Here is a 27,670-nt window from a genome sequence, read left to right on the forward strand (position 1 = left end):
CCGCTTATGGATTAAGAATTGAGAATACTATGGAATTTCAACTCCTTCACTATCTGGTAGTCAGATATTTCGAATCTTCGCCCAGGCTCATCGCATACAATAACTGCCGCATAATATAGGTAAGACAACCCTAATCTAAGTGTTTTAGTTCAGAACCTTCCGAGCCATCGAGACACCCGGATGGATAGATCAGGAACTAAACAGACATGAGGTCGACTCACCAATCACGGGCCCATCCACCTCATTCATAATCGTTTTCATACTGGTCATCCGAATTCCAGTTCTCATAGGAGTCATCCTGATATCCCGAGCTAGGCTCCCAATTTTCGTCGTAGTGGCTCTGCCACGGTTCACTCTGGTCCGCCGCATGACCTTCATCGTAGGAAGGGTTGCTGTCCATCATTTCTTTATCTACATCTTCATCTTTGCCGTCTTCCCAAATTTCGAATTGCGGTTTGTCCGGTTCTATATTGCAGTCCTCACAATAGCTCTGGCTTGGTTCACTAGTATCTGCCTCCCCGTCTTCGGAGTAATCTTGGTTTCTTTCGTTGTGCTCTGCTTCCCAGTGCTCTTGATCATACCGTCTCATGGGGTCTATGATCTGGTGTGCTCCATCGTAGTCCTCAAAATTAGACGGCTTCAAACCATAAGACAGCATGAAGTCATGCATGCCGTTGAACCCAGCGTCTTTGAACAATCGATACTGACTTTTCTCATTGGGAGTAATATTCTCAGACGGACGAGAAATGTTCTGGGAGGGCGGCATCAATGCTTGGGAATATCGAGGAAGGAGGCCTAAATCGAGCTTCTAGTACCGAAGCTGGGGTCAACAAAATTAAGGTAGATGATGAGAGAAGGGGGGGGCTTTCTGGGAGAGAGACAAGTACTAGTGGTATTTAAGTATCCGGCAGGCATCAGTCACGAGGCAGTAGCGAGACAACGTGAAGGAAGGGTCCATAGAGTACCAAGTATAGGTTGTTCCCGAACAAAAGAAGGCAGAGTAGGCAAGCAGGCGTGTTGTTCTTATAAGGCACAAGAGGACCTTTGAACGAAAGGAACTATATCGAGCTCGGAGAAACTCAGCAACTGCCAAGTAGGAAGAATTGTGAAAGATCCGATACATCGGGAGGTGTCTATGGATACTGCCTAGGACTGGAAGCATTCCAATGGTGTAGGCTATCTATAAAATAGGGTGCGTCTACGTCCATGTAAAGAGGTTTGATCCTGCGTTCTTAGGTAATTATCGTCAATATTGTCAGTCACATACCATCAAGTCTTCCATTATGTCTAAATCACGTAGGCCTGTTTAAGTGCCTCGCAGGACCCTGTTATCTCATAAGTCTGGCCATCACCAACAAGTATGACGTCGCAGGTAATTCTCTACGAAAGCAAGATACAAATTGGATCCTCTGGGCAAGCACAGAAATAATACAGCTCCAAAAATGCTATTTTATAGGTACATAAAAGGATACCCGATCCAAAACAAGAAGGGCATCAAACGGTCGGAGGAATGATGTAACCGTTGGATACAAAAAAAGAAAGTAGGTCTATTTGGTCCGATTTCCACATCTGGCCGGGCGCTTAAGCGGAGATGTCACGGGCGTGCACCTTCTCGGTGAGCAGCCAAGAGAAAGTCTCCTTGAGGACGCTAAGGAACTGATCCGCGCTCAGAGAGCTGAAGTAGCTCGTAAGGTTGCTGTCGCTGGAGACAGAGACGCTGGAGCTACTGGGGGTGGCGGCAGCGGCGCTAGAGGAGACCTGGATGTGGGTCTGTTGGGGGGAGCTGCCAGTGACAGTGACCTGCACAACGTCAGTCGAAGTCTGGTAAGCAGTGGCGACAGCAGTCTGGACGGTGGTAGCAACATCAGTGATAACGGAGGCAGCGTCAGTAGTAGCGCTAGCGACGGAGGTGGTAGAGCTGCTGGAGGTGGAAGTGGCAACGCTGGAGGTGGTGGCAGCGGCGGCAGCAGTGGTGCTGGCGGAAGAGGCGCTGGAGGAGCCGGAAGAGCTGCTAGAGGAGGTGCTGTTGTACATAGCAGGGCCAGGAATATCGTAGGAGCTCAGGCTCTCGTAGATGTTGACCAGGATACCCGCGTCAGTGTCCTTGTAGAGGCTCTCACCGGCGGTGCCCGAATAGGTGGAGCTGCCGCTGCCAGTGACCTTCAGGTTGAGACATTGAGGGTAGTTCTGGGCGCCATCCTTGTTCTCAGCAGAATGCAGGGCAATGATCTCGTGACGCAGGACATAGTTGCCAGCCTCGACGGTGGAGGGGATGGTCACAGTCCAGCTGTTGTTGTTGGAGATCAAGTTGTCAGTGGCCCAAGTGCCCGGGACTTCGGTGTCGCTGATGAGACCGCTCTCGTCGATCTTAAAGAACTCAAGGTCGGTCTTGGTGACATCGGAGCAGTCACCGTTGCAGTTGGCGAGGTAGGTCAGGACGGGACCGTGGTGGCTGGAGGGCCAGGTGGTCCACTGCAGCTCAACAGTGCCACCAGCCTTGACTTCAGCGGAGATAGCACCGGGCTTAGCGCTCTTGTGGCAGATGATATCAGCCTCAGCGTACTCAGTGCCATCAACATAGCCAAGGTCAGTTGCAGTGGTCGACCAGGCAATGGTCTCCGGGGGGTCACTCTCATAAGGGTACGAGGTGACGATGTATCCACCGTAGTACTCGCCGTCAATCACGGCACCCGACACGTAACCATGGCCGGCAACGAGGGCGGCCGAACCGAGGACAACACCAGCAAGCTTAGCGACAGACATTTTTGCAGGCTTTGAGTTTATCGACGCACAGCGCGATTGTGGGTTAGAGGGACCGGTGGGGAAGAAAGAGTGACGAAAAGATGGACTTCAATCAATGAAGCCTGGAAAGGAAAGTAAGAGAATGGATGGTTCGAAGACCCTGAGAAAGAAAGGAATGAGAAGTTGATGAAGAGAAGAGGGAAGAAGGTCGTTCCCAGACGTGAACTGGCACCTTTTTATAATGCTAGCCATGCTCGTGGTCTATCAAGTCTCCGCCAACGCTCAGACCAAATGGTTTCGAACCTGGACAAATGAAAGGTTCACCACCGATGGCCATGCTGCAATTAGATGGCTTGGCACCTGTCAGGTTCCCACTGGCTACCTAGTCGACTGAGACGCGGAAATGATTAAGATAGGGCCACCGCAGCAGGGGAGTCTGAGATTGATGAAAGCCAGGCACCGGGACCACAGACCACAAACGCGCCGGCAGGTTCCAGAGTTGAGGGTCGAGACGCCCTTGGAGGAGCCATGGACTACCTGAGCATTAGCGTCGGCCAAACAGGAGAGACGGAGAAGCGCCCGAAGGGCCCAGCGATTTTAGCTACTTACTATCACAGGGGAGTGGATCGGAGCCCCGAGGCCCTCTGGCCGTCCGGCGGCAGTCTGCGACGCTGCAGGTTTCAACCTGGAGCTACGCCGGCTCCAACTCCGCCCTGCCAAGAGATGCCATTTGCAACGTCCCGGAAGTGGCTGGTTTAAGTCATTTTCATCTTTCGTCTATTATTATTATTATTATTATTGAATCGGATGGGATGGGTTGAATCCGGAGAATAATTTTAGAGGATAAGAGATGAGATGGGATGGATGGGATGGGATTGAGATTCCGCCCTTCAGACTGGTAAGGATTGATCGGCCACGTGCCGACTACTTAGTCTCCTCAGGCACCATTCTTCATACTCGGACTTGACCACAACTTCAATGCTTCTCAAGGTGTTTTTCGGACGGAGAAAACTGCAAGCTTGGATCAACGTGGCGGGGCACAACAACTAGCATGCCACCGACCTCCGGGACAAAATGGATGGCACCATTGCCGTCACATAATAATTGGGGACATGATCCATCCGACAATTAGATTGAGACTGCCGATTTTAATTGCAGGGAGGGGGCATCAGGCTCGGTCTTGGCAATGGCGATTAACATCATGATCATCCTGGATTGATTCGTTCCCCGTCATCGGCCCTGATCGGGGCTTCCTTCCATCCTCCTCCGCTCAGCCCAATTCCGCTTTGCTGGACGCGCCGGTACTGAAATATCCGCCAGTCCGCGAGAACCAAGTTGCAGTCGTAGATGTCGCTTTCGAGTTTCAATAAGACCCTGAGGGCCCACGCGCTCCATGCAGGGACTGTCATTGCTTCTCGAAGCGCCCAGCCTCGTTCGCAAAACGCCATCCCTTCCTGATTCCTGCCAGCCCTGTGGTCTGGACGCTCACTGGTCTTAATAGGTGGGACTTGGATCCAGGTCGCTGCACCATTGAGCCTTCAATCTGAAACACCCATCGGCGGAGCCCTTCTCTATCCGCATGTACCGACCGACCAACCAAGCTTTCCCTCAACGGCATCGGTATGCTTGTTTAGCGGAGGATAGACTACGGAGTACTGTGGAATAGATTCCTCCTGTATCATTCCCGCAGGGTAGATAGGGCCATCCATTTGAGACTACTATGTTAAATGGACCACTTTCCCCAGCTGTGGTCCTATCCATATTGTCAATGGCTCCCTGCAAAAAGGCGCAGCAGAAATACCCACCACCGCGGTGGTAAGCTTTCTGATGGATGTCCCACGCGGCACTGTCACATTCAGGGCCTCGGCCTACAGAAAACACCTTTTATCAGCCGGTTGCCATTCATCGATTCGGGGTATCTGGCGAATCAAACATATTCTAGGATATAATGCCACTGCTGACTTTCTCTCATGACACACACATCTACCTGTTGATACAAAACCCTGCCCGACAAGCGAGCATCGAGAAATCCTGATCACCTGTGCCTGCTGAAGATAGTATCCATCATGTGTTCAAAGTTTGTGGCTTGTGCTACATTGCATCTTGATCAGGAGGCAGCCCTACTCACCCGTTCAGTGCGTACCTGCAGGTTGGGGTCTATTGTGTCACTGCACGTTATCGGTATCTCTCGGCAGGTCAGACGGGTTACACGAGATTAAACAATAGGCACATGCGTCCGTAACATGTTTGCGAGCAAGAGGGCATATGATGCTATGTATATAGCGGTCCAAAAAGAGAAAACAGATCGATTGGCTGTAAATCGATGTTGCAGCCTATGGATTGCTGGTAGTATCTACTAAGTCTTGCGGTAGTATTTGGAGAAGTGATGGAATGCCTATTTGATGAACAGAATCGGCTATCGCTGGACAAGGAACCACAGCCACCTGAGATGGGGAGACTTAAAAGAACCTCGTTGCTCTGCACCTGTGGTGTCTCATTGATTGGGTGCGTATGCCGCAGTTCGAAAGATAAGCCTGAAGTGAGAATTGCGGTACCATGGTACCTAGCGGCGCGATTCTTTCTAAGATACACTGATCGAAATATGCCATGTTGAACATTGCTATTTTGGGAGATCTCCTAATCGACGCCTCTTGGTCAGAGCAGCAAAGCCACCCGGTGAACTGTAAAGCCCCCGTGGGTCGATGTCAATCCTCTCTGATCCTTGAGCTGCTGTCCGCCTCTTTGCTTTTTCCGAACACTCCCAATCTAAATGTCCTTGCACTAGTGAAGATCGGCTTGCCGCGAGATCTTCGCGGGAGGATCTACAATCACATTGTGCAGATATATGTATTTTCGGTCTTCAAGCCCTGTGATTAATTAACTTGGGGAGAAATGCCTCGCTTAATTCAGATGGTGTCCTTGGCCAAAGATCGCCGCCATTTCTGCTCCATTCAAGGATCTTTGACCCACAGGTATGTATGGAAGAGTCCTGCGTACAAGCGTGATGAATGTTGAATGATGGATGCTGTGGCCGACGGGCTGGCTGGGAAGCAACTAGTGCGGTGAAGCCGGTGCCGGCCGAGCTGCCAGGTTTAATGCATTATTAACCGTGGCTGATTCGCTGGCCGACGAGGTTCAAAATTTGGGAGTTTGTTGGTACCTTATCTGCTCCGTACGACGAACCCGGGTCGAATGCTGTCAAAATGCTTATCATCGATCCTCTCAGGATGCGGAATGGTCGGGATCCGAGGGTTAATGGACGACGAATCCAGGGAACTTTATTATTAGTGGCTGCGACGCCTTCGGAGTTACCTCTTCGGACTGAACTCAATGGCATGGCTTTTTCTTCTATCATTTCTTTTCCCGATTTTTTCTTTTCGCTCGTGGGGCTACTATCTACTGGAGATACGTAGTGGTATGCCCAATTTCCCTAAGAATGGAAAACGCAGACAGACATCTGGACCAATCGACGACGAGGTGCTCAATGATCCGCGAACCAAGCACCACTTTCAGATCCGCTACTTGCCCATCTTTTGTGATTGGTTGCATGGGCGCCCGACTACTAGAGTCTGAATAGGTTCTTGGAGAGTTCTGGGTTGATTGAGGGGCTTTCCTCACGATGTGTCATAATGCGGTGCGGTCAGCTTGATGTGGGTGGCTAGGGACTGAATCGCCCGCCTAGATACTATTAATGTTTTCGGGACGATGATCCATAAATGACTATGGTGATCGGAAGAGGATCATCCATGGACGGTACCGAGTGTGTTTACTACTAGATAGGTACCCCGTACCTAAGTCGAGACTGTGCGGTACTTGAGAGAATAATAGTAGTAGTAGTAGTAGTAGTAGTCAAGGGCTGGTAACTTCCGGAGTAATAATAATGGGGAAGGCGCAACTGACTACTGATAGTTGCTGCTCGCGTCTTCGTGTCACTCCAGGATCGTCCCCCGGCCAATGGAAACTCGGCGGCCTAGTTACTCCGTCCCTGGCTGACTTTCTGCCTGATCGGGACTAGCGCCTCTCCGGGGCCGCCTCACCGCGACTGTCGAATGTGTCGTTTTACAGCGAAGTCACTCCCAGTCAGCAGATAACCATCACCTTCCCTTCCTTTCCCTTCCTCTTTCTGCCTCCAGCGCTCACTTACCGGCCGGACGCCGTCTCCCGAGTCAACTTCTACATCTTCCTTCTGCCCTCTCCACCCTGTCGCTGCCTTGTCCGAATTGCTGGGCACCCGTCTACTCTACCCTCTCGAAACCTCTGCACTCGTCTGCTCCGACGCCCGGCCTGGATTTTACTCCCTTTTCCCAACTCTGCCGCGCCTCCGCCTCCGCCCCCCTACGCCAGCCGCCCTTGCTCAACAACGCTACTTTGCCCCCTCCCCGGACAACCACCACGCTTCCCCCTCAACTCGCTCAGTAATCGGGATCTATTACGTTGCTTCCGCCTAGTTTGATGGACGAGGGGTACTGTTAACGGAGGCAACACAACTGCGCCCGCCCACAACACTTCCAGCCCACCGACCGTCCTTTGTTCGCTCCCACCGTCAGTCGTACCAATAATCCGGGTCGCGGTTATCAAGTCGGAATTGAAAGCAGGCTGTGAGGCTCTTTAGGGAGAGTTGCAGGCGTCTCCCTCTAGTCTCCTAGATACTGCCGCGAGGATCGAATGATGGGATCGGCAGAGGCTGCCTCTTCGCCTGCGTTCCCTTTTCTGGACCCGATTGTTGTTGACGACGAGATGGGGAACCCTTACCAGGACACAGATATGGACTTTCTGGATACCGCCAGGCTGCAGATGTCGGCAGAAAATGCAGGGAGGGACTTTGACGACCTGTTCTCGCGCGCCACTTCGTCCCGCCCAGTCGCGGAATCGGAGCCATCGTGTCTATCGCCCTCGGAATTGTCCCTCAAACGGTCTTACCAAGACCAGGATGCGTTGCGACAAGTGAATGTTGTGTCGTCTGATTCACCCGCCGAGTCGCCAGACGGTTCATCTCCTAGTTCCTCTTCCACATCGCCGCGGAACCATCTCCGAAACCCGTCGGTCACCTCTTCCGCATCGGTTGTTCATAGCGAAAACACCGTGATGCCCTTTGGATATGCGATGGAGGATTGGATGAACCCAGACCTGGCATCAGTCAAGGAGGAATCGCTTTTCGGTCTTGACCTCTCCCTGCCAAATCTCGATGGCGCTTTCCCCACAGATACCGACCTCGAGTCGAGTAACAAGGCGATGGATGCCGCTTTTGACTTCGAGAGTGCTGCCAGTAGCCCCAGCCCTCTGAAATCCGAGTCTGCCCCTTTGCCAAAATTCCCGAAGAGATCAAAATCTCAGCTACGAAGTGTTTCTGGCACCTCGGCCAGGCATTCTGCTTCATCGGTAAGTCTGCCTTGATATTCTCACTCGGTCGTAGCCATTGTGCACTGCTGACCTGAAGAACCCAGATCCCCGGGCCGTCTTTCTTCCCTCGCAACACAAAGGAGCCCTCGCCTTTTTCGGTCTCGAGAAGCTTTGGTCAGGCGAAGTCACCGTTGGGTCCGTGGGGAGGTCATTCGCCTTCATCAATCTTGGAAGAAAGTTTCGGCGGAATCAATATGAATGGTGGCTCTCCGCTCACCCCAGGACTCAACTTTGGACCGAGCAGCTTTCCCTTTGGTGTCAATTTTGCTCCATCCCCTTCCCCGAGTACCATGAAGCAAGAAACGACACAGCGTCACATGCTGACTGTGCATCCCACCTCGCTCAAATCGCGCGTGGAAACTCAAATTCCAATCAGACTGACCCTCTTTCCACTGCCGAACGGTGTCAAAAAGGTGCGCTTACCGAGCCATACTATCTCAAAACCGAAATTTCTTGCCCCGCCAACCGTTGAACGATCCCCGGAAATCGTGGAGTTGCATACTAGTCTTGTTTGCACGAGCGCGATGCAAGATCAGGAGAAGTTGAATAAGGCATTTGCGAGAGCGAGAGGCGAAAATACTGGCCGTCCATCTAGCGCTAGCCCACGGTCCGCCGAAGACTTGCAGGAAGACGACAAACCGTTGGATGGTGGAGAAGTAAAGATCTGCCCTGGTTGTATTCAGCGTGAACGGAAGCGGGCATTCCGGAAAAAGCAAAGAAAACCGGAGGAGGATGAACTTTTCCAAAAGGACGAGGAGAAGAGGGTAATCGTCTTCAACACCAATGAAGTTAAGGAATGGGCCGAGCCGTCCAAGAATGCTATTCCCGGGTACGGAGACGCTCCCATGCCGAATATTCCTCCAGGGGCTATGCAAGTAGAACTGCCGATGCGAATTGCATGTTACTGCAGGCATCAGAATGAGAAGCTCGGGTTTCAGTGCGTATACTCCAATCCCTCCATTCGAATGCGGTATCTGTTCCTTTTGCTGACTCAGATATTCATTCTTCAGGGTCATCTTCACCGTCAAGGATTATAAGGACAACGTTGTTGCTCAAGCGATAACGAACTCGATCATGATCACAGATGACCACAAGACCCATGCTCCTCCGGCTCCTCCGGCTCCTGGCCCCTCCCCCTCGTTGCCTGATGGGACACAGCTTCCGGGCGTTGGTGTGTTCCCATCGAGCCCCAGTGTTGATACAGGCAAATCATCCGCCCCCTCTCAACAAGCAGCTCAGTCGTCTTCGGCCACGGATTTGCAGGGGCTCCAGCAAAGATTCAACACCCAGTATCAATTGACCTCCAATAATTTCGCCGTGTCACAGACCTCAACGAACGGCACAAATCCCAACTCGCAGACGCCGCGGAGTCTGTCACGACAAACATCGCCGAACGACTTTCAAGGGCCGATGAGCAAGCGCCGCAAGCACAGCAACTCGGGGAGATTACCGTCCGAACTCACTATGACTAAACTAGAGAATGCACAGTCATCTGCCAGCGCCTCTAGTTCTTCAGCTCCGAGTAACGAGCCGCAGTTCCCCAGCTCCCGTGGATTTGCTTCCCCGGTAGAGAGGCCTTTCGTGACGACTTCTGCTTTGTCTAATCAATTCTCTAACGGACCGCCGACTCCAAACGGCGCCGATACGAACCCATTCCTTAATACTATACAGCAACAGAGTTTGGACAACTTCATACAACAGCAATTGATGTCTGCACCGAACTCGGCTCAACCAAGCCGCCCTGGAACACCCGGTGGTTCTTCGCGGAACAACAACTTTCAGGACCCGAGCTTCAATCTCTCTTTGGGTCCTACTCCATCCACCCCAATGTGGCCGCCACTTACAAATGCGGGTAACCGGCTTCCTTCGGTCATCCACAAATTGGTTCCTGCGGAAGGCTCTATAACAGGAGGCACGGAGGTTACACTGTTAGGGAGTGGCTTTTACCCCGGCATGGAAGTTGTCTTTGGCGATACTCTTGCCACAACCACCACGTTCTGGGGTGATAAATGTCTCAATTGCTTGACGCCTCCTGCACTTCAACCCGGACTCGTGGCGGTGGTTTTCAAGCATGAACACCCCACGTTCGGTCAGATGCAGCCGGCTCAGCCTCTGATGCCAAAGCAACAGCAGTTCTTCCGTTACGTTGACGACCGGGAGCTGCAGATGTATCGCCTTGCTTTAGGTATCCTTGGTCAGAAACTTGGCAGTCAAGCCGATGCATTCCAAACTGCCCAGCAAATCATGGGCAGTGATATGAAGAGCGTATTCAACCTTCAGAAAGACTTCCCAGGAGGATCCGGGGGTCACCAGCGGCAGGTTCCCGGGTTGGAGTCGCAAGTCAAACTGAGCGACCTTGACTCGAGAATGTGGAGATACCTGGAGTTTGTCGATCTCGATGACAGTCCGCGCCCCCCCAGATACAACTCGCGATCTGCGACAGGGCAGACTCTGCTTCACTTTGCATCTTCGTTGGGCCTGACGCGATTTGTGGCTGGCCTGCTTGCTCGAGGTGCCAATCCCGACCTGCAGGATAACACCGGGAACACACCGATGCATCTGGCAGCTTTGAACGGTCACGCGCATATCGTCAACAGGCTTCGTCTCGCGGGAGCCAACTCTAATGCCCGTAGCATTAGGGGCTTTACCCCAGCAGACCTTGCTACCACGTTGCCAGCTCACCAGGCCGCCCTGATACCTGCACGCCACTATCGCTCACGTAGTGTTGGGTCATTGTCCTCTTCGCGGCGCAGGCACAGCAGTTCTGCATCCCTGCATTCACTCTGGGAGTCTTCCTCTGCATCAGGTTCATTCGACCATGCGGTCGAAGACTCGGATGATTCGGATGATGGGGATGGCGTGATTGACTATACCGTATCACGACGGTCAAGTATGCACCATGAGCGACCAGGACCGATCCCTTCACCGGAGCAGGCAGCGCAAACTGACGATACCCGACCGTTCTCACCTCCCGCGGCGCTGGTTGCTTGGCGTAACCAACTCCAAGCACAGATTAATCAGTTCCAGCAAAGTGTGTCCAACGCGTTCCCCAATCTTCCTGCATTACCGCCCATGCCCGCCCTGCCTGATTACCAGGCTCATCCGATGATGCGTCGCATTACGAATCTTGTTCCACACCGGCCGAGCACGGCGCGGTCGGCCAAAGATGGCTGGTGGGATATGCTGACGGGCAACTCCGCCCCCACGGGCACAGAGCTTCCGTCCTATGAAGAGCTCTATCCTCACAAAGACACCGAAGATGAGGAGCAAGCAGCGCGCTTGAAAAAGTCAAGCATGTTGCAGGCGGCGACAGAGGCGGCTCTCGATCAACATTTCGAAGCACTGGCCAGCACCTCGGAGGTCCCGCGGGCCAAGCCGGAGAGCGAAGACATCAAAGACATTCGGATTGGCCGCAAGGTTATATCTCGTGAACAGCAAAAACACCTCAGGGAGCAGCAAGCACGGAGGATGAAGGGTCTTGGTAGCGATCGGAATCTGTACTTCATCTGGGTAAGTGGAGATGTTTATCGAATTGCGTCATCGTGCTGAGAGCTGTTGCTAACTTGTGCTAGATTCCACTCCTGCTGTTGGTGATTTGCGCCTGGGCCCGGAGTTATGTCCCGGGCATCTGGGAAGGGTTTTCTAGCGGTTATGAATTTGTCAAGGCTCAATATGCGCAGCGCGCGATAGAAGTTGGCCGTTGACCTTGTTTGCGTTCTTTCTCTCCTTTTGTTCCTTCGTCAATTTTAAGCTAGGGCGTTCTGTCCTCTGGGCCGGTAATACAATGGGCATGTCTTTTCTTTTGTTCAAGAGCTATCGTTCCATAATGACGGGATATGACTGTTTTGATCACTTTGTTTGGTTTCTGGAGAGCCACGCTGCCATCGATTGTTCCTGTACAGATTTGTGTTTCCTAGGCGATGCCTTTACTATTCTCTTTGATCTAATGAAGACCCCAAGTCACGCATACTGCCGAGCTTTAGATATCAAAACCATAACCATTGTGCATAGAATTGAATATAGCTTTCCTCCACTTCGTCCTAGAGTGTTCCCGGGGGGCGGCCAAGCGATTTCGGGAAGGTTTGGCGGGAGGAGCCAGCCACAATAATGCGCGGAGAAAGGCGGTCTCGTCCTGCCGGCCAAAACAACCGCATCGCCGTGGTGGCTGATAGCCGGATATACCTCCCTCCTCCCTCCTCCCTCCTCCCTCCTGTCCATTGTCCGCCGCCAATTCCTTTGCTCGCCGCGCATCTAGCCAGGAATCGGCTATTATCCCCGGTCGGTTAGGCGGCATGCCCTTTGCGAGTGGTCTCTCGCCCCCCGAATAGTGTTCGGGAACCATGGACCCATCACCCCAGGCGGGCTCGAGCAGTGTCACTGGTAACACCCCCGATAACATCATTGGCACTGGTTGCTCACTTATAGATTCATATCCCAGTCGAGTATACCGATCCATCCGGTATCTTTCCAAGCGTCCAAAATGTTCTTGCAGATAAGCTACCGTTGAAGAACCTCCACTGGAAGTCCCCGACCCGCCCCGTTCGATCCATCGAGTCCCTCCGTATCGGTTTCGTCCCTGCCCAGCAGTCGGTTGAGCGCAAGCCTTCTGTCGACACAACTGGCGGCGTTGTACCGCATCGGCGACACCAAATTCCAGGCCTGCGCCAAACACCCTACTTGAAGATCTACCTTCTGCGCTGTGATGACAATGACACCTACAAGGCCACGGCGCGGAAGGCGCTACGGGATTGGATCAAGTCTCATGCCACGGTCTCGTCATCCAGCGCAACGGCCACCAGCCAAGAGAAGCACGACGCCTTCGACTGGCTCATCCTACATGTTGTGCAGGATGGAGATGGGGCAGAGAAGGCCGCCCCTGCTTCCAAATGGGGTCGCACAACCACGACAGTACTGGAAAAGGTCAAAGCGGATTTCAACGGGGCTTCCAAGTCAACAATAGATCGCGTGGCTCAGCTGCGGCTCCCCAAGCAAGGCAGTAATGTGAAGTCACCTGAGCTGGCCGAACAGATCGAGGACTTTATCGAGAAGCTGAAGAATGCAATCTTGGCGTCCTTCGACCTTCGCGTGGCACAATATGAAGAAGATATCAAAGAGAAAGACTCACAGCGCAGTTTGCCCGGATGGAATTTCTGTACCTTCTTTATACTGAAGGAGGGCCTTGCCAGGGGCTTTGAAAATGTGGGGTTGTTCGAGGACGCTCTGCTCGGGTACGATGAGTTAGCCGTCGGCTTGGACACTGCAATACAAGAACAACTTGAAGGGACTGGTGATCAGCACGGGGGCGCCTTTCTGACTTACAGCAAGGATTGGCAAGACAAAGTAAAAGCGGCTCTGGAGTCTGGAGGAGAAGTAGCACACAAGGACGAGGACGAGGATGATGAGCCTGATCCCGTCGTGGAGATTGCCGTCGAGGATTTTCCCATCTCCTCAACCATGAAACCCTATCGAGAGAAGATCCTGGCCAGTGATATTTCCATCTTTGATTTCCGCACCTATGTCTTCTCTAGGCAATTGACGCTACTCCTTCGGGCGGCAAAGGCGCCCGCCTTGCTCAATAACGAAGCAGAACCAGACCTGAAGTCGTCAAAGAAGGACAAGAAGGCCGAGAACCTGCTGCTCCTTTCTGAAACCTGCCAAAGATCAACTGAATTCATCAGTCTTGCGGCGCGAACGCTCAGAATCGACTTAGAAACTGGGCTCGCAGATGTGGAAAATGTCAACAAGTCCCAGGTGGTGAACAATGTAGTTTCATCGTGGGCCTACGCTGCTGCTTGCCAGGTACTTTCTCAAACCTATACTCCTGCTCTTACGCTTCCCGAGTCTACGTTACATGCTGTCACTAAGGCAGCAGACGCCGCTACACATTCAGAGGCTCCGTCAGAGCTCCCCCGACGCTCAAGTTCCCTTGCTACTTCAGCTCCTGCCCGTCCACCCCGTTTGGCAAACTCGGAAATACTACCTCCAGATGCACTCTCCTCTGTCCACGCTCGACCAGGTTTTGAGGGCCCGAAACTTACGGCCAAAACTGGTTCTGAACAATTAGCTTCTGGAAGAGGGGAGCTGTTTCTGATGGCCCGCCGACTTCTAGAGGGAATTTCTGCAAGACGCGGTTGGAAAGAGACGTGGAACGATCTGCGTCTCCTTTTTAACGAAGGATCTGGCGATGGTGACATGGCTGATGTATCCCTGGACGACGAGGCCCCGCGCCAGCAGAGAAATCCCAAGGCACCAATCCTCTTTCTGGAGTTGATCTCCCTGGCCTGAAGCTGGCTCTTCACTCCAGAAAGGCTTTTCGTGCTCACTACGAAGAACTGACCGATCAGATGTATCGTCATCATATTGCTGCAAACCGCACATATTCCACTCAGGCCGCTCTTGCCGATATGGCTCTTATACGATATCGACAGAGCGATTATGGGGCGGCTGCGTCATACTTCCATCACCTTGCCCCGTTCTATGGTAGCAAGAATTGGGTTGTTCTAGAAGGTATCATGCTGGAGATGTATACACGGTGTCTGAAAGAACTTAATCGCAGTGAAGAGTATGTCCGGGTGATCCTTCGTCTTCTTGCCAAGTTTTCCACATACACCCAGTCCAACCTATCGAAGCGACAGAAGACGCTAGATGCATCGCATATTTTTGCGGAAAATGCCTTGATCTCTGAGTACGTGGAGGAGCTGTTCAATGTTTCGAGCCCTCTTCAGAAAGAAGTCACGGCGCCCATGACGGATTTCTTTGCGGACATCAATGTCAAGCCTGCAATCTTGCATTATGCGGACAAGGACGGGTTCCAGTTACAACTCTACCTACGGTTTACTCTTGGGAAGCGCATCGATGTCGATTCGATCAAGCTACGATTGGTCGGTGCACACAGTTCTCAAAGTAATGAGCACTGGATAGAGGCACCTATTGCAATGACCATCAAATCATCCTCGACAAGGGTGTTGGTTGACTCTCCGGTGAGCATTACTTCTCACCTACTATTGCTGTCCCATCTTTACACATGCTGACTGCTGTAGATAACGCTGCAAGGTAAATACTATGTGGACCGTATCGAGATGCGCGCGAAAAATATTGTTTTCAGTTTCGCGGGCGGAAAACATGCGTCGTTGCCAGTGGGCTTTAGAGAGGTGATAGAGGCCGAGGAAGAGGACAGTCGGCCATACATCTATTGCTATCCGCCGCCGGACGGCCTTCAGGCAAAGATTGTGTCGCCACATTCCGTCAACCTGGAGGAGCTGCGGACGCTTGAGCTGGAACTCAGCAGCGGATGGAATGATATTAAAACAGGAACTCTTCGAGTCAGACCTGCCACTGCTGGCCTACGGCTAAGAACTGCCGAAGCCGAAGTGGTAGAGGGAGACATCAAGATTGAAGCCCATAGTGATTCCGGGAATATCGAGTTCACGCAATTGAAGCCGAACTCATTTGTCCGGTTCCGGATTCCTTACACGGTCGAGGAACACCACCCAATGCTCTCTGCAAGGGCAGAAGTAGCATATGAAACAGACCGCGGGCGGTTCTCTTACTCGTCGGTGCACAACATCATCTCAGGCCTGCCGATTAGTGTTAACGTGCAGGACGTCTTTAAAGATAGCGTGCTATTCTCCCGGTTTACCATCAGCCCGGCCATGCTGATTCCCCTCCGGATCCTGAAGTGCAAGATTCCGGGATCAGACGTTTACGAAGTGCAGTCGAGCATTGGTGACTCTGCAGCGCTAAACGTGTTTGCAAAACAGCCAGCATCATTACTCTACAAAATCCGACAGCGGGCAGACAGCGTTGCCACTCCAGGGTCAAGGCGCTCCCTGCGACTAAGCGTCGAATTTACTTGCGTGGACGACGAGTGCTTGGATGCAGTCGAACGGACATTCAAATCAAGCATCGCCGCTAGTGAATTCCAGAAGTACACCGCGTTACTCACATCTCACATTGTTGAGACATTCCGCTCGCAGTTGTCGACTTCTGACATGGAGGTCGTCGGCCTAGTCCGGGAGGTGGAAACTCTGCAGTATGCAAATGCCCACTGGGAGACGCTACTGGGCGCCCTGAAAGAGCCATTGGAGGGACTAAAGCCCTGGCTTATGGAATGGCATAAGGTAAGTCCCCAGCACATCCATTGACGCCCCGCTCGAGGTAACGGAAGATATTGACAAGCATAGAACCATCCGGTCGTCTGTCTCCCAGAGTCTCCAGCTGTACCCAGCAGACATATCATCATCCCCGTCGATATCCCAGAGATCCAAGTTGTGCACACAGCCGAGCTCCGCCTTTCCAACCTGGCCGACCAGCCTCCCCACGCGGCAGTTGGGCAGATGATCGCTGCAGAACTCAGCATACGTCATACACGACGATGGTGCTCACCCGAGCACCGCGAGAATGAAGGTGGCCCTCTCGAATTCTCGTACGAGATCCACGCGAATCCCGAGTCATGGCTGGTCGGTGGTCGACGTCGCGGCAACTTTACGGCCGACGAAGGCGAAACCAAGACCTTTGCGATCATGCTTCTTCCGCAAAAAGCCGGGCATCTGCTCCTGCCGGGGCTGGAAATCCGGACTTTTGTACCACCATCGTCGTCAACATCATCGTCCCTGTCACAGTCGCCGCCACCGTCCTCGACCGCAGCAGGGGGGCAAGTAATGAGTCCCAGTCCTGGACAGCCCGTGGCAGCTGGGTCCACGACGGCAGCGGCAGCGGCAGCACTGCAACGCAGACCCATTCCGTGCGAGGTCGACTACCGGAACCATGGCGAGACAGTGCTGGTACTACCTGATCTGCGCACGACAACAGTGAGCCTGTCTCTGTCTGGGGGGAGTCATGGCGGGGCATGGTTGGTTGATTCCGAGCGCTTGCATGTTCAAAGCACATAGACACCACCCTGCGTACATACATCCCACGCACCTACCGACCTCTGCATACTTTAGAACCTAGGTAAATATAACCAACCTATAGACGACTCCCAAATCAAGACCCTACGTAGTACAACATCCCCAATAATAAGCATATTAAGTCTCATAATAATAAATAAAAGAATACTCCAACACGTCTAAAAGCAAGAACAACAACAATAATAACCTAGTAGATACTGAGGTACATCCAACCCACCGTCCAAAATCAACCCATCACTATCACCCACCCACCCACCCACCCACCCAATTGAAAATTTCCACCATACATAACAATACATACATACTTTCCACCTCCCCTCCCCCCCAATTACGTCCCGAATACAATTTACAAAGTACCCTTCCCTTTAGCCTTCCTTTTCCCCTTTCACACCGGGTGTGGTTCATGAGTCGGTAATTGATTGACAGTCTTTGCCCCATCCCTGTCCCGATCAGCCAGCCCCACCGGGACCCAATCTCAACAAAAATGGCTGGTGTCCCAACAGATGCTGACTGACATTGTACCTACTTTTCTTGGGTGCAGTAGTATATACATTTTTATGGGGTTGGGAGATGTGTGTATGTGTGTGAAGTAGTTTATTTAGGTTAACGATTTAATTGGAATTTGTTATTTTCTTTTCCAGTTATTTCCTTTTTCACTTATATTTAAAAGAAAAAAAAAAAAAAAGAAGAAGAAGGGGAAAGATATGGGGTTGGGTAGGTAGTAGATGTGCGTAGGGGAAGGAAGGAAAGAAAGGAGGAAGTATGGAATGGAGATTAGAGATAGTTGGGGAAGACACTAAAAACAATCAATCAATCACATACATCGCTTTTAGTATAGTATCTAAGTAGGTAAGACTAAGGAAGATAAGTTCTAGACAGATCATGATTTGTTTACCCTAAAGTACCACCCTATCGGTAATTGGCAATACCGGTGGTCCTGATGTGGCAAGTTGTGGTTAAAGTTTTTCCACCCGCGCGCCGCCTTCGATGGGTTGAACTAGGCCCTATCTAGTATCTACATAGTACATACTACCTAGGTACCTACTCAGGACTCAGAGTTGATAGTGGTGCTGGCTCCACTTGAGATGCGATTGGCATTATTCAGGTGCCGACTACATAAATACGTGGATTCCTGCATGCTGGGCAAATCACATGGTTTGGGGGTCTGGGAGCTGGGAAGTTGGTGATGAGGATGATCTCTAAATTCAGGTTCTAATGTAGGCGTACGCATTGGGGCGCGAGATCTGGCGCCAGGATAGGGGGTTGATTGGTGGGATCGGATTTCGATGGATGGCATGTGAAGGACGAATAGTACATCGTGTCAGGGCGACCATTAGATAGATGGGCTCCAGCTCCAGTAGGTAGGTACTAGGTAGGTATGCCCCTGGGCCTTGGGGTGTGAGAGCTGAGCTGGAGGGATGATCCCTACATGGCAAACCGGGATCCTTTTTCTGATAAGATGCCCGAATCATCTCCGATCCATTACGACTCAGTGTGGCCTGTGGCAGAGCCCGGTGGCAGATGGCATATGACACCTCGGAGGGGGAAGAGAGTTGAAAGAGGCAACGGTAAAAATAATCCGATGATTCTTCGTCCGGGCCTTCCCCATCTCAATTTTCCCAGTTTCCGAGGGGGAAGTTGCCAAGATTGTTGAGAAGCCAAATTTCCCTCTTACCCGGCGGTGGGGCCCAGCCATACCTTCCCATTGGGTCCAGCGGGGCGGTGAGCCTCCCCGGTTCATGGTCCCTGGTAACCGTTCGCCGTCTTCTGGAACGTGGGTATTTTGCAATACCCAGCCACATGGTCGGTAAGCCTGTAAGTATGTACTATGTAGGAAAGTAGTAGCATGTCTGTCCGCCTGGAACCTCCAGGATCCTGCATCTTATGATCTTCTGCTTTGCGGTGAGCTCGGATGAGGAGGGCTCATCAGGGGCAAAAGATAATCCATCAGGCGCGCCGTTGTCAGCACACCCCGGAATGCGACGACAGTCTCTCGTCGCTCGCGTCGTACCAATCAGCCGCATGTTTTCCAGCTGCAAGCCTAGCCGGTGGCGTCTCGTCGAGTCAACCAGTCACAGATGGCCCGAAACTCAGGTGAACCCGCGTTCATGTTCATAGGCATGCGGCCAGCTGGGTCGGTCATGCAGCTCGGGCGAGCCATAGGCCCAGCGTCGACCTCTGCTCAGAGCATCCACCCCCCAGTATCCAGTCTGCCCCGAGCAAAGAAGGTTAACTCTGTCGATCAAGTCATCCGAGGGAGCGTCTGCAGAAGCACAATGTAGGGCATGTCAGGCGAATGGCCCCCAGCGACAAGACCCAGTAAGCGCCGACTTAGCTGAGATTCTGGAAAGTCAGAATAAAGAAGGGCATCAAGTCGTGTATGTAATGGAGTCGGCCGTAAGATTCGCGTAAGTCGGGACGCGGTTCCGTATTGGAAGACGGGGTCCTGGCCAATGGCGAGGGGCCCACCGGATACCAAATTTTCACGGGAGATCCGCCGTAACGCGAAAATACCAGACCAGGGGCGGCGGGCCAGCATCCAGATCGGGAGTTGTCTGGATGACTTTCTTCTGGGCTTCTTCTCCGACTGCACTGGAAATTCACTTCTCCCCAATCAAACCCGCCTTCTTTGGGTTCATGCGTTTTCCCCCCCCTTGCCTTTTCCTCTTTTGCAATTTTTTCATTCCATCTTTCTTTCCTTCCTTCTTTTTTTTTTCTTTCTGGTTCGCCCTCGCCTTCGACCAGCGCCCCCCTCCTCTCCCCCGGGTTCTGCTCGTCGCGGAACAGCTGATCATCAAACAATCGCCCTTATTTTTCTTTCACTCGTTTTGCCTCTCCTCGCCTGTCCTTTTTCTTCCTTTGACCCTCCCCCCGTCCCACTTCTATCCGGCCAAGGCTTTCTGGAGGCGACCATTTATATCCTCCCGATTGTCACCTCACCACCTTCCCTTCTCTCTCTCCGACCCCGTCCTGTCACCCTCCTTCGTTGCGTGGGAGCTCACTCCATCCAGTGACTACCTTGAGCTGGTATAGCTTTGGCGTCGTGTCCTAATCTCCTGGTATGTTGCATTGTGCTGCCCTGGTCCTCTGCACGGGCCGTGTGACTCGAGACAACGAGATGGCTTTGTTCCCGCGCATCACACAAGCTGCATTGGCTAATATTGCTGCGAACCTCTAGCCCTCGTCGTCTTCAAGCTCCAGAGATCACCTGGGACAAGCTTCAGAATGTCTTCCACAGCTCTCCCCAAGCGCGTTGCGCTGCACCGCAATGCTACGGATTCCTCCGTCCCCAGCTCGGTCACCCCCTCTCCTCTGGACAGCCCTCGCCAGTCGCCCTCTTCCACTTCCCTGTCGTCGTTGGCATCTGAGGCCGAAGCCGAATCCAAGGGCAAGATGCTGGACACCTATGGAAACGAGTTTCAGATCCCGGACTACACCATCAAGCAGATCCGTGATGCCATCCCCGCCCATTGCTATGAGCGGAAGGCCCTGACCAGCTTGTGGTATGTGTTCCGGGATGTCTTCTGGCTCGCGACCATCTTCTATGTCTTCCACAACTACGTGACTCCCGAGACCGTTCCTTCCAAGCCCGCGAGAGTTGTGCTGTGGGGTCTCTACACCGTTCTGCAGGGACTGTTCGGTACCGGTGTCTGGGTTTTGGCTCACGAGTGCGGCCACCAGGCCTTCTCTCCATCCAAGGTGTTGAACGACACCGTTGGCTGGATCTGCCACTCCGCTCTCCTGGTCCCCTACTTCTCCTGGAAGATCTCGCACGGAAAGCACCATAAGGCTACCGGCAACATCGCCCGTGACATGGTGTTCGTTCCCAAGACCCGGGATCAGTACGCCACTCGCGTCGGCAAGGCTGTCCACGAGCTCAATGAGTTGATGGAGGAGACTCCCATTGCGACCGCCCTAAACCTGATCCTCCAGCAGCTGTTCGGTTGGCCCATGTACCTGTTCACCAACGTCACCGGTCACAACAACCATGAGCGTCAGCCCGAGGGCCGTGGAAAGGGCAAGCAGAACGGCTACTTCGGCGGTGTCAACCACTTCAACCCTTCCAGCCCTCTGTACGAGGCTAAGGATGCCAAGCTCATCGCCCTGAGTGACCTGGGTCTCGCCATTACCGGAAGCGTTCTGTACCTGGTCGGCTCCAAGTACGGCTGGATGAACCTTCTGATCTGGTACGGTATCCCCTATCTCTGGGTGAACCACTGGCTTGGTAAGTCATTTCCCCCTGCTCTAGTACCTTTTTCTGGAGTCAAAGCTGACCGAGAGAACTGTAGTTGCCATTACCTACCTCCAGCACACCGACCCCACCCTTCCCCACTACCAGCCTGAAGTCTGGAACTTTGCTCGCGGTGCCGCTGCCACCATCGACCGTGATTTCGGCTTCGTCGGTCGTCACATCCTCCACGGTATCATTGAGACTCACGTTCTCCACCACTATGTCAGCACCATCCCCTTCTACCACGCCGATGAGGCGAGCGAGGCCATCAAGAAGGTCATGGGCTCCCACTACCGCACCGAGGCCCACACCGGATGGACCGGATTTTTCAAGGCTCTCTGGACCAGTGCCCGTGTGTGCCACTGGGTTGAGCCCACCGAGGGCTCCCAGGGCGAAAGTTCCGGAGTGCTTTTCTACCGTAACACTAACGGCATCGGAGTTCCCCCTGCCAAGCTTGCGAAATAGAGCATGTCCGTCGTACATAGAACGTGTGATTTTTTTGGAATTCTTTTCTCTCTTTTCTTTTTTTCCGCGTCTCGTGGTTCTCTCGCAGGATCGATATGGCCACGGTATGACACTTTGTTCTGTCATAGAGTAACTGCGAGTTGATTCGAATTCGAGTTGAAGGCGTATATGGAAAGGGGGTAGGATCTTGATGTAAAAAAGGCCATCATGTCTGATTTAATCGTCCACTATTAATCCGGGGAGGTGTTCCTTTGATGCGATTTCTGCTCTCATTTCGCTTTCAAGACGGTATATAGAACCTGAACCTGCTTCATCAATTCGTACATCTCGTGAATTTTGCATGATCCTCAGACGACAGGCATCGTATGATAAAACCCAGCCCAGCCCCTATTCAAGAACTGACCGACGAATTGAATTGCCAATGCCAATGCAAATGCCATGTTGACATCTGACAGACGCAGACACACAGACCAGCCCAGCCCCACTGCATCAGCTCAAAAAAACAATAAATGTCCGATCCGCAGGCCCCTTAGATCGAGATAAGACTAAGGGAGTAAGCATAAAAATAAGGTCGGGGAGGGGCGTTGGGAAGTCAAGGGAGAGCTTAACCTTGGGTTGCCAGTGGTGCAGGGAAGAATTGCCAACTGCGGGGGCGCCAGTTCCGCCAGAGGCCGAAAAGAGACGCTAGTCCCAGAATGGAGGGGCGAGGTTGCAACCCTGATGTTTTGGCTGGGGTTTGGGGTTATGTGGAGGAGTTCTTGGGGGGTTTACAGGGGAGGAAATAGAAGGGAGTGTTATATCGGTCGTTAATCGTATCGGGGGGATATCTAGCGCTAGATGGTGTCGAAATCTTCTGTACAGCCTCTTAACCCGCCCTTCCAGATTTCAAACTCCGCCTCGTCTTGGATTTCACCTTGCTCTGTGACTGGCCCAGCAGTCCAGGGGGCAAATACGAGTTTCATGGTCCTCCGTACGCCCCGTGTAACTGCCTGCGGGGATGATGATTGAGGGTGTTTTGTCGGTGTTGTGTGGGGGGAAATATCCGGAGCAACAGGCTTCTCTTGCTCGTCGACTGGATTGAATTTGTCGGGGATAGCAGGGGGCTCACTGGCCTGTCTCTCCTCAGTGGGCAGCAAGTGTTGCTCACTGGACGCAAAGGTGTCCTCGAGAATGGCTTCCCAATCCACGGTGCGGCTCTCCTTTTTCAGTGCAATCCGACATGCAATCTGAGTAGACCAAACCAAGCCCAGCGTCGGGGTCTTCTGTGAGGATTGTTGAAAAGCAGGGTAAAAGCTTGAGGATGTTGTTCGCGGCGTATCACCCCACCCGGTGAAGAACCGCTGCTGATGGTGAAGACTCAGTATCTCGTTCCGTACAGGGTTGCCAATCAGGTATGACCCGTCGAACGGCTGCTGTTGCAGATCGTCCTCGGCAGGATATGGCGATGAGGCAAAACTAGAAGGCGAGGATGGAAAGATAGGGTTGTGTGGGTTTAGCTCGACGTTTCGAGACTCGAGAGGTCGGCCTCGAGGTAACGGTGTCGCAGCTCCTGATTCGTGATGTGACGGCAGTGCTTGCTGCTGCGTAGAAGGAATAGGTGAGACACCACCACCACCTGGACGGAGTAGGGCTGGGTGGCCACCAGCAGCTTCAATCCGATCAGAGACTTGATTTGCGACAACGATTGCAATATTCTCATTCGCGGCCAAGTTCCTTAGCATTTGACCTAGTCTGGCAAGCTCACCAGATCGTGTGGACAAGCCCGATAGATTATGCGACACATGCTCCGCTCTGTAGTTGGCGGTAATGGAGTCAATGACAACAAGTCCAACGTTGTATCGCTTGATTGCGACGGGAAGTTGGTAGTTGAGAATGTGGTCTTGGGTCTCGAGGTCCATGGCATTGATAGACAAGATATTGTCCAGCGAGGGAGTTTGATCTTGAGACAGGGTGGAGAGATATGGATGGGACTCGATGAGCTGCGAAAGACGTGGTGTTGACAATGGAGCTTCTGTAGAGATGTATATGGCACGCTTCCCCGAGCCACGAGGCGCAGGAAGCTGGGTAGCCAGGAGAAGGGTAAGAAGGAACTGGGTCTTGCCACTCCCACTGTGATTGATTAGCCCCCTTGGCTATTGATTATGGAAGAGCGAGGGTACGCACCTCTCACCAGTCACTTCCGTCACATAACCAGTCGGGATCCCGCCATCGAGCAGCGCATCCAACGTGGGGTCGAGTGTACTTATCGCACACCATTGCGATAGATCTAGCCTAATCGTCGGGCCCGGGAAGACAGAAATGTCGACACCGAGGCTAGAGCTTGGCTCATCGGCATCGGAATCTTTGTTCTCCTCGAAGCCGACGTCATGGTGGAGTGCCCTGATAATCTGGGCGGACAGTCGGCGGACGTCGGCTGGAGGAACACGAGCACGTTTGGCGACTTCAAGGGTATCGAGGGTAATCAAATCGACGGTGGTGATGTGACTTCTTTCGAGGGGCGGGATAATATGAGCGTATGGTTTAGTCGGAAAGTCCGGAAGGACCGATAAAAGATCCATAAGCGTAGGGGTCAAGGAGGACGAGATCGAGACTCGCTCATCTCGTGGGCGACGCGGAGAAAACGCGGGTGCACGTGCTCTCAGTCTCCCCAGCCGGGGCTCCTTCCTTCTCGGCTTCACCATTCACCACCTCCTCAATCTTCTTCATGGTCCGCCACTCCTCCACCCTGATCTTCTGGACAATTTGTGAACTGAGGGTCCATGTCACATCAATAGAAGGGCTACGCCTGGCTTACCAAATGTTCATTCACCGAAATATACTTTGTATGTCCTTCTCACCTCCTATACTGCCCTTAGGTGGCAGTTATATATATATTGACCTCACATTCATGATACCGAGTCAGCATAATGCTAAAATCACCACCTTGCCTCTCACGAGAAACTGCTCGTCAGAAATTATCTTAGTCTCTACAATATATGATATTGCAAGAATCTGGTAATGAGATCCCTCTTCGGATATCTTGTGAGGTGATGATCGACCTCCCGGATTCTGGGTAATTACACAACTTGACGCCATATATCCTTTCATGCTTGGTCGGGAATAGCTAGAATAAACAACAAGTATAGATCTCACCGACTGAGCCAACACCGTCATCCAAAACCAGAATGTTGAAGGCCAGAAACTATTGGTTGGCGCTGCAACAGGGTTATCAACCGCCCAGAACTGTGCAGGCCACCGGCTTATAAATACTTCAATCAGGTTTGTTCTACCGAACCTTGCGTTACCTGTCTTAGGATACTGCTCATAATGACAAATGTACCTTGACCGATTCTAGTTGGCTTGCAGGACTATGACTATGCAGCAAAAGTCGTGAATACTACACTAACAGTGACCATCCATGATCTAGTTCGTATCCCTTCGTATACTTACGTGGAATTCATGACCGATGCGACATTTGATCGTACGGAGTATATTTGAATGAACAAGATGTTAATGTTGAACAGGAGCCTTGTATGCCTGACGCACGGAGCACATCCCGAGACATTCTGAGGATGACTATCGCAATGCGTCCAACCCAATAAGCGTCAGTCCCAGTGACATCAAGGTACACTCTGAATGACCCCTTGAATCGAGGAGTGAGGGTTAATCCCATGAGATACAGAGTCGTGATCGGGAAACTTACGAACACAAACCGGTCTAGCTGCATCACCTCGTCGGCTGCCATGGCTAGGAGCAGGGATCGTCAGTGTGCTGGCAGTTTCGGCCAGAAGCCTCGAGTCCATATCAGCATCGATTGAAGTGCAGTCACAAGACTATGCATCTTCCACTCAAGAGATCCAGCTACCAGGGGTGAATCTGAGGAGCACCAATGGCCTAGTTGCACACCAGGGCTGCCAACAATGCCACTTTTCCCGGGCAGCGATATACTACCTTATCATCTGCATGCTTTTGCTTACCCCCAGCCAGGAGTCCGGTGATAATGTGGATAGAACACGCTGGCCGTCAACAGATACATTGGCAATGGACAGACACACAAAAATCGCTCTCCCTCTTCAGGAGATACCAGCCCCTATCATGCACATGACGCAAACATGCATACCTACCAGCCCCACACTTTTTAAACTATACGTACACGACCTATTCGCAAAATATTTGTCATTCGTCTGCTAGATGAGTATTTGGCATCGGATTCTGTGCCGAAACCCTTGGACCGACTCACGCCATGGAAGAAGCAAGGGAATGAAACCTGTGTGCAGCCACATGTTGCACCCCGGATGAACGTACCGAGCAAACGTAAATAGTGAACAACCCTTCAGCATAGCGATAGCAGATCGATAACGACGGACATATCCGAGAGATGAATGGAAATGTGGTCATCGCTCCTTGCGTCAGGAGCTCAAAACGTCCGGTGTGATGCTTCTGGGGTAGGTAAGGATGGGCTGCGGCAATGACGGCCCTAATCGGATATCGGACGGGGGAGGCTTAAGTCCGAAAAGTAAGGGCTTTATGTCATGAGGTATGTTAGAACTTCATATCATCTCGTCATTGTTCACTAGCAGGCATGGTCGGCGATGATCCATGGTGATCCTTTACTACCTACTGAGCTGGCATGTACACAGTAGATTCCAGCAATGAGAACGCTCAGAAAGGTACCTATCTGCCAATGCGCATTCCCGATAGCCTGGAGCTACTTTGGTCTCCAATATATGATGGGCCCATTATATAATCCCAAATCCGGCAACATCTCCGGGATTGCCGACCTGACTCATGCTCAGGAGATCATATTCTCCATCCCTGCAGAACCAGTGCTTGAAGGATATCTAAACCTAAGTTTCAATCCGATATCGATGTCTCCGCAGGGTGTCCTAAACGATGTCGAGGATGGACGATTCCCGGTAAGGGAAACTAAACGGATGCACCTTGACAGAACCATCGGGCCGTCGGGGTTACTGAGCCTGGTCCAAAGTTGGCTGCTGATAAGGTCAGAGGGATGTATCATTGGTCGCATCTTTGGAATTAATTGAGGCTGGAGATCACGCAGCAGTGGGTACTTTACTCTTGGACTACCAGAGGCCTCAACAAAGAGCAAGGCAACTACACCTATAACGAAAGATAATATACCTCCTCGGCCAGCTGAACATCCCCCCACATTATGCACAGGCCAGGCTCAAGAAAGAGTCATGTACCTCTGAGCACAGCCCTGAGCCTGGAGACCAGGAAGAAAGGGCCTAGAAGAGCCCCAAGTTTCGTACCTATTATTCGAGCCGAAGCGACCATTTCATTGGCGGAAGAGACTTCCACCATGGTTGCTCTTTCCAGACCTCCAGGACAATGGCGACTAAGAATCCAGGCCCTCGATCTCATACTAGTCACACTGTCTAGAGTTGTCTAACCTAATCTAGTGGGCGCACCAGGGAATCCGACGAGGTCTGGACTACCCGATTTCCTAATCTCTGAAGATGACGTCGGTTGGTCCCCCTATGCAAGTGCAAAGGAGACATCCAATATGCATTAACACCGCACAAGCCCACCCTAGGATATGGGAACGCCCGCGTAGGTACGCACAGACGACCGAGCATCCGCATCCGAGCCTAAGCTCAACGGCGGCCCAGGAAGAAGGAAACTAGGTACCGATGGTGCTACCAACTTAGCAGACCTTGACTCCATGCTGAAGGTGGAACTAACTTCATCCATCGATGATACGAAGCAAAGTCTCCTCGTCCAACCACCGTGATTGGAGATGAGCAATGGTCCGGAATTGCGAAGGCCCCGCCCCTGATCCCGTCCCGGAAATACGAGGGGAGTTGATGCATCACATTTGGGCCTGGCTGGGATACACCGCGTCGCCCCGTACCCTGGGAAAAAAATAACGGTCAGCTAGAACGAAATCAGACTAGTCAGCTCGTAGCTCGCAACTAGTCAG

General features: G+C 52.3%; 7 protein-coding genes across 7 annotated transcripts; 4 read left to right on the forward strand and 3 right to left on the reverse strand.

The window, feature by feature from the left end:
- Positions 1-49: 49 nt before the first annotated feature.
- On the reverse strand, positions 50-834 carry BO94DRAFT_239131 (uncharacterized protein). Its single transcript, XM_025606352.1, has one exon. It carries the CDS (start codon positions 764-766, stop codon positions 242-244), a length of 525 nt encoding a protein of 174 aa, XP_025463344.1. The 5' UTR covers positions 767-834; the 3' UTR covers positions 50-241.
- A 491-nt stretch (positions 835-1,325) lies between these two features.
- Positions 1,326-2,973, reverse strand: BO94DRAFT_538962 (lytic polysaccharide monooxygenase auxiliary activity family 9 protein). The gene has a single exon (XM_025612598.1). The coding sequence runs from the start codon at positions 2,761-2,763 to the stop codon at positions 1,582-1,584; it is 1,182 nt and encodes a 393-aa protein (XP_025463345.1). The 5' UTR covers positions 2,764-2,973; the 3' UTR covers positions 1,326-1,581.
- A 4,328-nt stretch (positions 2,974-7,301) lies between these two features.
- BO94DRAFT_239159 (putative membrane-tethered transcription factor (SPT23)) lies at positions 7,302-11,809 on the forward strand. The gene is made up of 3 exons (XM_025606353.1): positions 7,302-8,121; positions 8,187-9,079; positions 9,153-11,809. Exons 1-3 carry the CDS (start codon positions 7,408-7,410, stop codon positions 11,689-11,691), a joined length of 4,146 nt encoding a protein of 1,381 aa, XP_025463346.1. The 5' UTR covers positions 7,302-7,407; the 3' UTR covers positions 11,692-11,809.
- Positions 11,810-12,354: 545 nt separating this feature from the next.
- On the forward strand, positions 12,355-17,146 carry BO94DRAFT_568911 (putative TMEM1 family protein). Its single transcript, XM_025614707.1, has 5 exons — positions 12,355-12,522; positions 12,581-14,343; positions 14,379-15,122; positions 15,183-16,262; positions 16,326-17,146. The coding sequence occupies exons 1-5, from the start codon at positions 12,483-12,485 to the stop codon at positions 17,031-17,033; spliced, it is 4,335 nt and encodes a 1,444-aa protein (XP_025463347.1). The 5' UTR covers positions 12,355-12,482; the 3' UTR covers positions 17,034-17,146.
- A 2,190-nt stretch (positions 17,147-19,336) lies between these two features.
- BO94DRAFT_239237 (uncharacterized protein) lies at positions 19,337-20,170 on the forward strand. Its single transcript, XM_025606355.1, has one exon. The coding sequence runs from the start codon at positions 19,505-19,507 to the stop codon at positions 20,063-20,065; it is 561 nt and encodes a 186-aa protein (XP_025463348.1). The 5' UTR covers positions 19,337-19,504; the 3' UTR covers positions 20,066-20,170.
- Positions 20,171-20,276: 106 nt separating this feature from the next.
- Positions 20,277-21,747, forward strand: BO94DRAFT_475390 (oleate delta-12 desaturase odeA; the record flags this gene model as incomplete). The annotated part of the gene is made up of 2 exons (XM_025608564.1): positions 20,277-21,276; positions 21,341-21,747. 2 exons carry the CDS (start codon positions 20,277-20,279, stop codon positions 21,745-21,747), a joined length of 1,407 nt encoding a protein of 468 aa, XP_025463349.1.
- A 783-nt stretch (positions 21,748-22,530) lies between these two features.
- Positions 22,531-23,862, reverse strand: BO94DRAFT_239218 (putative DNA repair protein (Rad57)). The gene has a single exon (XM_025606354.1). It carries the CDS (start codon positions 23,643-23,645, stop codon positions 22,581-22,583), a length of 1,065 nt encoding a protein of 354 aa, XP_025463350.1. The 5' UTR covers positions 23,646-23,862; the 3' UTR covers positions 22,531-22,580.
- Positions 23,863-27,670: the final 3,808 nt, after the last annotated feature.

This window comes from Aspergillus sclerotioniger (genome assembly GCF_003184525.1).
Source record: "Aspergillus sclerotioniger CBS 115572 chromosome Unknown BO94scaffold_32, whole genome shotgun sequence".
NCBI classification, from domain to species: Eukaryota; Fungi; Ascomycota; class Eurotiomycetes; order Eurotiales; family Aspergillaceae; genus Aspergillus; species Aspergillus sclerotioniger.

Excerpts from the sequence above, each read along its gene's own strand:
- BO94DRAFT_538962 (XM_025612598.1), bottom strand. The coding sequence starts at position 2,763 with ATGTCTGTCGCTAAGCTTGCTGGTGTTGTCCTCGGTTCGGCCGCCCTC.
- BO94DRAFT_239237 (XM_025606355.1), top strand. The coding sequence starts at position 19,505 with ATGGCGAGGGGCCCACCGGATACCAAATTTTCACGGGAGATCCGCCGT.
- BO94DRAFT_239159 (XM_025606353.1), top strand. The coding sequence starts at position 7,408 with ATGATGGGATCGGCAGAGGCTGCCTCTTCGCCTGCGTTCCCTTTTCTG. Across the intron at positions 8,122-8,186 it reads CCAGGCATTCTGCTTCATCG|ATCCCCGGGCCGTCTTTCTT; the intron begins GTAAGTCTGCCT and ends TGAAGAACCCAG. Across the intron at positions 9,080-9,152 it reads AATGAGAAGCTCGGGTTTCA|GGTCATCTTCACCGTCAAGG; the intron begins GTGCGTATACTC and ends TTCATTCTTCAG.
- BO94DRAFT_239218 (XM_025606354.1), bottom strand. The coding sequence starts at position 23,645 with ATGGACCTCGAGACCCAAGACCACATTCTCAACTACCAACTTCCCGTC.
- BO94DRAFT_239131 (XM_025606352.1), bottom strand. The coding sequence starts at position 766 with ATGCCGCCCTCCCAGAACATTTCTCGTCCGTCTGAGAATATTACTCCC.
- BO94DRAFT_568911 (XM_025614707.1), top strand. The coding sequence starts at position 12,483 with ATGGACCCATCACCCCAGGCGGGCTCGAGCAGTGTCACTG. Across the intron at positions 14,344-14,378 it reads GCGATGGTGACATGGCTGAT|AAATCCCAAGGCACCAATCC; the intron begins GTATCCCTGGAC and ends GCGCCAGCAGAG. Across the intron at positions 15,123-15,182 it reads GGGTGTTGGTTGACTCTCCG|ATAACGCTGCAAGGTAAATA; the intron begins GTGAGCATTACT and ends TGACTGCTGTAG.